This window comes from Salvia splendens, chromosome 11 (genome assembly GCF_004379255.2).
Source record: "Salvia splendens isolate huo1 chromosome 11, SspV2, whole genome shotgun sequence".
Taxonomy (NCBI): Eukaryota; Viridiplantae; Streptophyta; class Magnoliopsida; order Lamiales; family Lamiaceae; genus Salvia; species Salvia splendens.
The window spans coordinates 2,257,089-2,268,262 of NC_056042.1; the positions used below are offsets into that span (position 1 = coordinate 2,257,089).

The following is an 11,174-nucleotide window of genomic DNA, read 5'->3' on the forward strand; positions in this document are numbered from 1 at the left end:
AGCATAATTAAGAAAAACAATAAATTTAAATTGTGTAGCTATACTCTCATCACTGCCAAATCCCCCAATTTATTTCTCAGCCGAAAATCGAAACCCTAGTTTTTTGCGACCTTGAAAATGGTGAGGGAGGAGCCAGCCAACAAGATGCGATGGGGGGAGCTGGACGAAGACGACAGCGAGGATCTGGATTTCCTGCTGCCGCCAAAGCAGGTTATTGGCCCCGACGCGAGCGGGATTAAGAAGGTTATCGAATACAAGTTCGGCGACGACGGAAATAAGGTTAAGATAACCACCACCACGCGCATCCGCAAGCTCGCCAACGCTCGCCTCAGCAAGCGCGCCGTCGAGCGTCGCTCCTGGCCGAAATTCGGCGATGCGGTGCACGAGGACGTCGGCAGCCGCCTCACCATGGTTTCCACGGAGGAGATCCTCCTTGAACGCCCCCGCGCCCCTGGTACAACCATCTATCTGTTTACTATCGCTATCTCATGTGTAACTCCTGTGGTTTTACGCGATGATTCAATTGCCGATACGTTTCTGTTCATAATTGTTGTGTGTAGTGCTTAATTTGCGGAGAAAATGCCGTGATTTCATAGATCCTGATAGCAATTCCTGTGATATGGCTCTATTTCTTTTTCTCTGATTTTGAGATCTATCTATTTCATCTGCCGCTGGGTAGTAGCCATAGAATTTTGGAGTTGGCACTATTCACTTAGTAAAGCTTTTTTTTAATTCCAATGGGAGAGGAATTATGGCATGTTAGATCCATCTGTTTTCATATTGTTTTGAGTTATTTGTTTGAGGATCAAGTAGATAGTAAAATAAGAAGTGACCTACTGTGAGGTTTAATTGGTTTCCTGAAATCCTCCAGTGTGTCAACCAGGGTCCTTTAATGCGATCTACTTGGTGTTTTTAATCTCTTCGATAATAAACTGTAGGAGTATGCTTTTACTGAGAGGCTCTTTGGTATCTGCTCACTACTAATGTTCACTGACCATGCCATTACACCATATTGGTTTGATGACTGAATCTTCCTTGAGATGGGTACATGTTGAAATCTGTGCATGGCTGGTGGAGCAGTTTCGATATATCTAAACTCATGATTGGATGTTTTTTTTTTATCTCACACGTATAGTGCTCACTAACCATGTAATCACACCATCTTGGCTTAATGACTGATTCTTAGTCTAGATGGTTACTTGTTGAAATACATGAGCAGTTTAGGTATGTCTAAACTCATGATTGCATGTTTTATTATCTCACACGTGTTATGCTCACTGACTGTGTCATCACACCATCTTGGCCTGATGACTGATTCTTCCTTAAGATGGTTACTTGTTGAAATCTATGTGTGGCCGGTGTAGCAGTTAAGATATGTCTAAACTTATGATTGCATGTTTTATTATCTATTTATCTCACACATGTTATGTGATTGTTCATAGATGAATGCACCAAACAATGATAGCATGTTATGCATCAAAGTGTTCCTACTTTTGAGGCTCTGTTCAATGTTATCAAATAGCAGATATGGCGGTGCCATGGCGCTATGGCATGGCGTTCGGTGATGGAAACGCCATAGTACCATGGCGCTGCCATAGCACCGCCATATCTGCCATTTGACAACATTGTGTGTGTACTGCATTTAGGAATGGGGCATTATGCAAGAAAATGGAGATTAGAGTTGTATTTTATGCTTTTTAATTGTTTTAATAGTTTTAGATGTTATATTTTTTTATTATTTTCTAATTTTTGAATTATATATAAATATATAAGTATTATTTTATTTATTTAATTATTGGATGTTATATTTTTATTATTTTCTAATTTTTGAATTATATATAAATATATAAGTATTATTTTATTTATTTAATTATTGACCGCCATATCCACCATACTAATACGCCACGCCATATCCCTGTGGCGGTTTTTAGGCGAACCGCCATAAGCCGCCGTACGAGATTGATAACATTGGCTCTGTTTTCTCTTTTCTGATGTCATTGTTCCCTTTCCCACTGTCATTACTTTTTTGAAATCTTACGTTTGAAATGGCATACTAGCGCTGTCACTGATCATGTGTTGGTCATTTTGACACTAGAGATGACTACCTTAAATTTCAAATGTAATCGATCTACAAGGTGCTTCATTGTGACAGCAATGGTTTCTGTGGTATACAATGTGGTAGTTGTGGCATTTATGCAGTATATGGTAACCTTATTTGCCTGTTTTCATTCAAGGTATATGTTGTGTTCTTTTCATATAAGTACTCATGCTCATGCAATTGATGAATCGACTACTAGGTACCAAAGCAGACGACTCTAAATCTGGTGGTGATCCTTTAGCTCAAATGGGGAAAGGAGGAGCTGTGCTCATGGTATGTAGGACTTGTGGGAAGAAGGGTGACCATTGGACCTCAAGATGCCCGTACAAGGATCTCGCTCAACCAAGTGACACCTTTGTTGATAAGCCGTCAACTGAAACTAATGCTGCGCCAGGTGGCACAAAGGGTGCTTATGTTCCCCCTAGCATGAGAGGAGGTGTTCCCGAGAGGAGTGGTACTGACATGCGGCGCAGAAACGAGGAGAACTCGGTCAGGGTTACCAACCTTTCTGAAGACACAAGAGAGCCCGACTTGCTTGAGCTTTTCCGGCCATTTGGTTCAGTTAGCCGAGTTTATGTTGCCATTGATCAGAAGACTGGGACAAGCAGAGGTTTCGGTTTTGTCAATTTCGTCAACCGAGAAGACGCCGAGAGAGCCATCAACAAGCTTAACGGGTATGGGTATGACAATCTCATTCTAAGAGTTGAATGGGCTGCTCCTCGGGCGACCTAATGAAAGAAATACTACTACTATTAAGATGGAGATTAAGACAGTTTCTTTATTTGATGAATAAAGTTCAAGATTAAGATAGTTTCTTAATTTGGTGCATAATTCATGCATTGTTTAAAAAGTTGGCCCTACTTTTGTCCTTGAAAAAATATCTCATTTTGTTACTATTCTGGTATTTATGCAAGTCAAAATATGATTTTAGATCATAGATTGATGGATTATTCCTTAAGTTTTTTGTTTATTAAAGTTAATTGTTTGAGGTTTTCAGTTTACTAAATTTAATTATTTGAGGTCAGAGTAAACTTATTTAAGTTTTTTTACAGCAAGTCAAGAAGTTTGTGAGTTTAGACTAGTGACATTCGCCCTCTAAATGAAACGAGTCTCATTTTCTGTTAATATAGTATTTTAAAACATTTTTCCTCCTCTCTGCTATATTAATTAATTTTGTATTAAAGACTCGTAGCATTGACTATTAATATTATTTTTCATGAATCATTTAAATTAAATTTTGTTGAGACTAAATACAGATGATTAGTTATGCAAATATTATAAATATCGAAATTGAGTATGGAAGTGTGTATTTTAAGTATAGATACACTTCTTAAAACTCCCATAGATGTTGTTAGAGCATCCAAAGTGGGGCGCCCTAAAACCCGCCCTATGCACCGTCACGTCAGCATTTTATCCTCCTGCCCTTCCACCTGCAGTGGGCGCCCTAAGCATTTTCTTCTATTTGAATACTTAACATCGGTCCAATCGGTGATGCTCCCACCTTCATGTTCGACTATCATGTTGTGCAAGATTATGCACGCATACATGACATCGGCGAGGACTTCCTTGAACCAGAGACAGCCCGACCCTTTCACTATTGCCCACCGTGCTTGGAGCACACCAAATGCCCGCTCCACATCCTTCCGCGCCGCCTCCTACTTTTGCGCAAATAAAACTCTCTTCTCACCAATTGGGCAGCTGATCGTCTTCAGAAAAACAAGCCACCTTGGGTATATGCTATCGGCCAAGTAGTACCACATGTGGTATTGGCGCCTGTTGGCAGTGAACTCGATGGCCGGGTCGTTGCCGTTGCATTGCTCGGTGAAGAGGGTGGATGAGTTGAGGACGTTGATGTCGTTGTTCAACCCGGCTACACCGAAGTAAGCATGCCAGATCCAGAGCCGATGGTCAGCGACGGCTTCGAGGATCATCGTCGGGTGGCTGCCCTTGTATCTACTAGTGAATTGGCCTCTCCACGCCATCGGACGATTCTATCACACCCAGTGCACACAGTCGATGCTCCCTAGCATCCCAAGAAAGTCGTACGTTGTCTCGTGCATTCTCATTAGGCCCTGGCAATCTGCAATTGTCGGCTTTCACAAATATGTGTCGATGTAGGCCTCCACAACTCCCCTACAAAATCTCTTCAAGCACTCGCGGCCTGTTGTATCCCCGACGTGGAGGTATTCGTCGAACATGTCAGCACTGGTGCCGTAGGACAACTGACGAAGTGCAACTGTGCACTTCTGCAACGGCGTAAGTCCGGGTCTGCCGATGCCATCTTCCTGATACTGGAAGTAATCATCACGTGACTCCAACGTCTGGACAATGCTGAGAAAAAGGTAACGAGGCATTCTAAACCGGCAGCGGAAAACCGTCGGGCCCCACCGTGGTTGCTCGGCAAAATAGTCTGCAAATAGACGTTCGTGAGCAACGTCGTGTTCGCATGGGACAAACGTCCGACGTCGAATAGGCCTGCGGATCTGCTCCGCCGTCGCCTCCTCGGGTTGCATTATGGCTAAGCATTCCGCTATTGCGTCGTGCACGACTGCATTTAAGGCTCGAGTCAAGGTCGGACTACCGTCCTCCGAGGAACTCCGGTCGTCGTCGTGGTTCATTTTGGTTGGTGAGAGATGAGAGAAATGAGAGATGCGGGAAATGTTCGTATGAAAAATAGTAGACGACGCATCGTCCGTCGTCCGCCGAGCCACAGTGGCGGACAATAGCGCGTCCGATGCATCGGGGCGCTATCGTCAGCCCCATTGTTGATGCTCTCATGAGGCGCGCTATCGTCCGCCCACTATGGATGCTCTTAAGTGCATTATTGGTAGATTGATGCATTGCAAGTTGTCAGTGCTGATAAAAAAGATGCATTGCAAGTTGTCAGAGATCCACAATCTTATGAATATAAATCATTATTTCTTGATCCATCGAGTTACTTCCTAGAAACTAAATAAAATAGTAATTAATTATTAATACCACTCACGCACGCATATAATTAAGATTACATTATTTAGTTAGGAGACAAATATAATAAAATTATTCTGAAATCAAACCACATGCAATATTATAAACATACATGTGCACAGTGCACATAATAACATAAGATTACAAAAGCTGTATTATATTTTAAACTATTGATCATTTAGCAAAAACACATTGGTTGTTTAATCATTGGAGCATTATTTAAAAATGATTAAAACTATTGACCATTTAACAAAAATGGGATTAAAAAAAGATGCGTGCAATTATCAACTCAATGAAACTAGGTAATAAAGAAAGATATCCAATCTTTTTGAAAGATTTTTTCCTTGCAAATAAATTAAGTGGAACATGACATCAAGAAAAGATGTGCGCAATTATGGCAATGTAGGGTAAATAGGTATCAATCATCATGTGCAATTGTGAAAACCTTAGTCCCTAAATCTAGATCATATATATCTAGGTGAAAAAGTGATTAAACCCATACCAAAAGATACTCCATGTTTTCATGCTTATGTCCCATTTTTAATTGTCTATTTAATTCATTTAACCCTTTTTGTAGGCATCGTAATCAATAATTTAAAAAAGATCCAAAATTTTCACAGCTTTCAAGTAGAAATCGATGGAGTCATACATTGCCGTGCAATCCGTACTAAACAAATAGAATCAACATCGCAAGAAAAACTGGATCAACTAAGACCAGCAACTTTTATTTATTTTTTATTTTAATATTTTAATAGACATTATCTTTTAATTAAAGTTAGTTATTTAATAAAATTTGACATCTACTCTACATCCAATTATAATCCTCTGAAATATTTAAAAAAAAAATTTTATCCAAAAATAGTGAAAAAAGTATCTTAGGTGTAATAACTCTTTCAGTAGAAGCCTTTGGTGATGATTAATTTCATGAGATATGGCAAATAAACAAACCTCATCTATCAGAGATTTTTTTATAATTCACTGTTAATTCAATGATTTTATTAATTAAAATGTTATGTACATAATTTGTGGCACTAACATTATAGACCGCCCAAAATTTCATCCACGATTCTATTTTTAGATTGCCAACATTTCAAATTTTAGTCAACAATTATGTCACAAAAGTTCAACCTTTGAAATTAATAAAGGAAATAGAAGACTCAACATCATCTAATTTTTTGGTCTGCCTATAAATTGTAAAATGATTCCCTTGAAAATGACTTCTGGAATTTATAACATAAAGATGAACCCAACCCCATCAAACCAAACCAAACCTTCTTCAATGCCAATCGGAAGAAGAGAATCGTTACGCAATACATTATTCGTAACTAAAAGGACGAGAGCTCCAACGAGAACGGGCCCACACTCGACCGAGCTACCTGATCCTATCTAGCATTGGTGAAGAATGTGTGCCTGGTTAGGTGTCCACATATGCATTATCTAGTTAAGCAACCTAGATGACTCAAGGCTGTCGATAGTAGATGAGGGTTGGGCCGCGAGGAGGAGTTGGAACGGGTAATAGCAGTCGTATAATTGAAGAGTGTTTTGAAGGCCCATACATGTAGCATCCACGAGAGGGTGATTGCTGCGCCCGGGGCCTCCTCTCTTTATTTATCTTGGACAGTTGGTGTTCAAAAAGAATCACACGGGTTGCGTCCACATCGGTCACACACGTTGGAAGCTGTATGAGAAGAAGCGGTAGCTGGCTTCTTCTCTTTCTTGATCTTTGGCAGATCGAGTTCCAACACGTCCTGCAAGGCTTTCGAGCCCTCTTTGAGCTCATCCGAACTGATGATTCAGGAGTATTATGTTATCAGTAAATGCAGATTAAGTAAAGAAAATTGAAAACCATAACTGAAGCTATTTAAGACCAGGAAGCTGCCAACTCGGCTCCATACCTTATCGACAGTGGAGGGGTTAGTCGGATAATGGATTCGTGAGTAGGTTTAGCGAGAATTCCTCTCTCTTTTAGCTTCAGACACACATCATAGGCAGTTGCGGGGAATAAGGCTTTGCTATTGAGCTCGACAGCGTTGAACAAGCCTCTCCCGCGCACTTCTTTTATAAGGTCGGGGAATTGCTTCTGAATTTTCAAAAGTTGTTCTCTGAGCTCCTCTCCCAATTTTGCAGACCTACTCGAAAGGGTATTGGAAAATCCAATTGGCAGCGTTTAAGACGATATATGGTTGGTTTAACTTGAACAAATGCATACGAATGGAAAAAACAAACACAGAGATCAACATATGATAGAATTCAAGAATCTCAGAGACTTGATAATTGGATTGAGTGATACCTCTCGGCCAGTTTCTCGTCTCTTATCACATCCAGCGATGCAATAGCAACTGCACTCGCCAAAGGATTCCCCCCAAAGGTGCTACACAAAAGATAAGAACACAGATGATAGACGATAGCCGGTAAGATTATTCTTAATAAATACACAATCACTATAGGAAATACTGGCAAGCCTCTAAGGCTCCATCTGCAGTAGATCGAAAATTTTGAAACCGTACTCATCTCTTAGAGAAGGAAATGAGCATCATACATTGACAATTTTGGAAGAGTTAATGTTTAGAATCTGACACAAGTCATAAGCTCGAAAATAATCATCAGAAGAAGCGAGTGATAGATGAAAGTGGACGTAGAATAGCTTCATATTACTAACCTTCCGTGCTCCCCGGGCTGTATGCAGAGCATAACATCTTTATCTGCGAGAACTGCACTAACTGGCAGCATTCCACCACCTAATGCCTTTCCTAGTATCTTAACAAGACAACCAGTGTGAATCATCGAGAATGTGTGTGTATGCAAAGAGAAACGAACAAGGATAATGCGTGATGCATGCACTTGTCTAAAGATTCAAGGCAATGCAGAAGGGAGGGGAGTTTGGAATTAATTCATGTAATTGTAATCAACAAGTCCTTACTACGACATCAGGGCGAACATTTTCCCAGTCACAAGCTAGAACTCTCCCGGAACGTGCTAAGCCACTTTGTATTTCATCAGCAATCATCAGAATATTGTATTTTGAGCAAAGGTCTCTAACAGATTTCAGATAACCATCAGGAGGAATGACGACCTACAGAAAACAAAATTGTCATCAATCCTCAAAATCATTTAAGACAGATGACAGTAGGAATAGTAAACGATTACGAGAAAATGAGCCATATTCACATGCACAAAATAATCCAAATTTTCAATCCTGAGAGATGAATTACCCCTGCCTCTCCCTGAATAGGCTCAAACAGAAAACCGGCAATTCGATCTCCTTTCTCTGTCAACATAACATAAAAGGATTAGTTTACATCGCCAGATATCAAAGTTCTTAAAAATGCTAAAATATTTTACAAAACCTTTGAATAGCTTCTCAAGTGCTGCAGAATCACCAAAATCAACTTTGAGGTGGCCTGGTAGCAAGGGCCCAAAGCCACGGGTTGCCTCATTATCGCAGCTCATAGAAATAACAGCTAATGTACGACCGTGGAAGCAGCCACAACAAGAAACGATAATGGCCTGCCATGACCAAAGTCTCGTTAAGCATGACCACAATACAGTGAAGTAGCTTAAAAGTTCTATACCTCGTCTCTTGGAATTCCTTTCTTGAGATAGCCCCACTTCCTTGTTAACTTCAGAGCTGTTTCTACGCCTTCTGCACCAGTATTCATTGGCAGGACCATGTCGTACCCGAACATACTGGTCAGACGCTCAGCAAATACGGGAAACCTGTCATTGTAGAAGGCTCGGGAACTTAGAGTAAGCTTTTCGGCCTGTTCCACCATTGCCTTCATGATCTTGGGATGACTATGTCCCTGCGATAGAATCATAATTCAGAAGTTACCATTAAACCGAGAAATAACATATGGTCAGTATATTCAATCGACAACACAATCAGTTACCACCCTTTCTGTGCCTATTTACATTGAATGAAAAATAATGAATACAAAGAAGGCACTAATCACCCATGAATGCAAATTATGATTATATGTGAATACATTTTACATAGTTTCGTGGCATCTTCTTAAGGCACAGGTATAAGATTTTTCAACAAAAATCAGGATAAAGGTAATGAACAATGATTGATTATTCATTGCAAGAAAAACATGGCATGGAAAAAAACACGACCGCATTATTTTTTGTTCTGTGTAATACCTGATTGACTGCAGAATAAGCTGAGAGGAAGTCTATATATCGTTTGCCTTCCGGGTCCCATATGGATGATCCTTTGGCTTGAGAGAAGACAACAGGAACAGGATGGTAACTGCAGCACAACCACAGGCAATCAGCGTCATGCTAAGACAACAGAAAAAACTGTGAAATCAAAATGCATAGCATTTCTTTTTGCCATCACAAAACTTAACGTGCAAAGCAACACGAAGCTATATTCTCAGAAAGAAGCTCTTGGAAATTTCATTTTATCTGAATTCTAAATCTGAATTGGTACACTCCAAGAAGCATGAAAACCTATGAGGGGAAACACTCATTAAGTCATAACAATCCAAATTTCGATGTTTAGATTCATTGAAGAAGAATGTATACAGCAAAACTAGTAGACAGTCATCTAAGATACAAATTAACATCCTTTGAAACAGTTTTACTACACTTCACTCAAATCTATTTCGAATACCAATAGCCTCAATACATCAAAAAAGGAAAATTATCACGATAAAACAAAATCATCCCGAATCAACTTCTCCACAAAAACTGTGACTAATTTTGTTATATTCACAGTGTTACCAACACGGGAGCTTCCAAAATTTCAAAACACCTAGCAACAATTCAACAAAGATCCAATCTTTACAAGAAACTGTGATTTGATATGTTATACTACTACTATTCACAGTGCATACCAACATGGGAGCTTCCAAAATTCACATACACCTAGCAACAATTCAATAAAAATCCAATCTTTACAATAAAATGATCAAAACACACAAAACAAAGCATGAGACAGAAACAAAAATCACACACAAACGAGAGAGAGAGAGAGAGAGAGAGAGAGGTGTATACTTGTGGGCACTGCGCTGGTATTCCAAGTCGATGAGATGCTGAGAAGAGTGAGGTGAAGGGGCGGTGGTGTGTGCGAGTGTGGCCATGTTTGTTGCCCTTCTCAGAGCTCCTCCCACCAAACATTGAATAGGTTTCTTCGACGCCATCGAATCGGATCAAACAGGGACGATCCTTGAATCTCGTACCGATTAATCTGTAGGAGTGTGAGATATAGTTGAATACTTCCGCTTTCCTTTTTGTGGGTTTGGATAAAGATTACACTTTTCCAAAAATCCCAATTATCAGCTGCACTTGTTTGTCACATTATGCCCAAGTACGACGTCAGTTTTACTTGTGTGTTTTGGGAAGTTTTATAATTTCAAATTAGATCATAATATGATTAGATGATTATATTATAGGGTATTTTTAATTTGTTGATATTGTAACATGTAAGTGCATATTAAATATTTAATTCAAATGCAATGAAATAAGTAATACTATAAATAACAAGTGTATATAGCAAATACTACAAGTTTCGTTCACAAAAATAGTCTTTTTCTTTTGGTTGGTACATCAAAATTAATTCTTTTTAATCGTAAATGATTATCTTTAATAAAATTTGTTCATTTTTCACTACTAATATTTTAATAACCATTTTTTCTGTATCTTTTTCTTATCCATTTTGAATTAATACCCGCACCATCAATTTATCCATAAAAACGCAAAATTAGAATAGTAACCATCGCCCATTTGTGTGAGAGTGAGAATGTGTTGACCAATTGTAAAAATAATAATTAAAAAATTATTCCAAATCTCTTTACATTATTAACACTTCATGCTTATTGTAAAAAAAAACAGGAAAATTGATCCCTAAACTCATAAATTTTGCATAAATTTTGGTATTTTCCACAAACTTTAAAAGTTGATATTCCCTTCGTCCCATGTTACTTGAGGCTGTTTCTTTTCGTCACGAAATTTAAAAAATTGTATTTAGTGAGTTAAATAAAATAGATGAGAGAATAAAGTAAGAGAAAGAAGATAGAGTAAAGTAAAAGAATGAGTAAAGAAAATAGAGTAAAGTCAAAGAATGAGTAAAGTAGGTGACAATAGATATTTGTTTTTAACCAAA

At 38.9% G+C, this 11,174-nt stretch overlaps 2 protein-coding genes across 2 annotated transcripts; one reads left to right on the forward strand and one right to left on the reverse strand.

Moving 5' to 3' along the window:
- Positions 1–3,035, forward strand: LOC121755013 (eukaryotic translation initiation factor 3 subunit G-like). The gene is made up of 2 exons (XM_042150297.1): positions 1–454; positions 2,298–3,035. The coding sequence occupies exons 1-2, from the start codon at positions 118–120 to the stop codon at positions 2,828–2,830; spliced, it is 870 nt and encodes a 289-aa protein (XP_042006231.1). The 5' UTR covers positions 1–117; the 3' UTR covers positions 2,831–3,035.
- Positions 3,036–6,228: 3,193 nt separating this feature from the next.
- LOC121753544 (ornithine aminotransferase, mitochondrial-like) lies at positions 6,229–10,386 on the reverse strand. Its single transcript, XM_042148750.1, has 10 exons — positions 10,067–10,386; positions 9,209–9,317; positions 8,638–8,868; positions 8,413–8,572; positions 8,278–8,333; positions 7,986–8,138; positions 7,725–7,822; positions 7,356–7,436; positions 6,961–7,194; positions 6,229–6,850 (listed from the first exon to the last, which is right to left on the reverse strand). Exons 1-10 carry the CDS (start codon positions 10,210–10,212, stop codon positions 6,694–6,696), a joined length of 1,425 nt encoding a protein of 474 aa, XP_042004684.1. The 5' UTR covers positions 10,213–10,386; the 3' UTR covers positions 6,229–6,693.
- Positions 10,387–11,174: the final 788 nt, after the last annotated feature.

Coding starts and splice junctions, on each gene's coding strand:
- LOC121755013 (XM_042150297.1), top strand. CDS start 118: ATGGTGAGGGAGGAGCCAGCCAACAAGATGCGATGGGGGGAGCTGGAC. Junction 455..2,297: donor TGAACGCCCCCGCGCCCCTG/GTACAACCATCT, acceptor ATCGACTACTAG/GTACCAAAGCAGACGACTCT.
- LOC121753544 (XM_042148750.1), bottom strand. CDS start 10,212: ATGGCGTCGAAGAAACCTATTCAATGTTTGGTGGGAGGAGCTCTGAGA. Junction 8,869..9,208: donor CTTATTCTGCAGTCAATCAG/GTATTACACAGA, acceptor ATTCTATCGCAG/GGACATAGTCATCCCAAGAT. Junction 8,334..8,412: donor ACTTGAGAAGCTATTCAAAG/GTTTTGTAAAAT, acceptor TTATGTTGACAG/AGAAAGGAGATCGAATTGCC.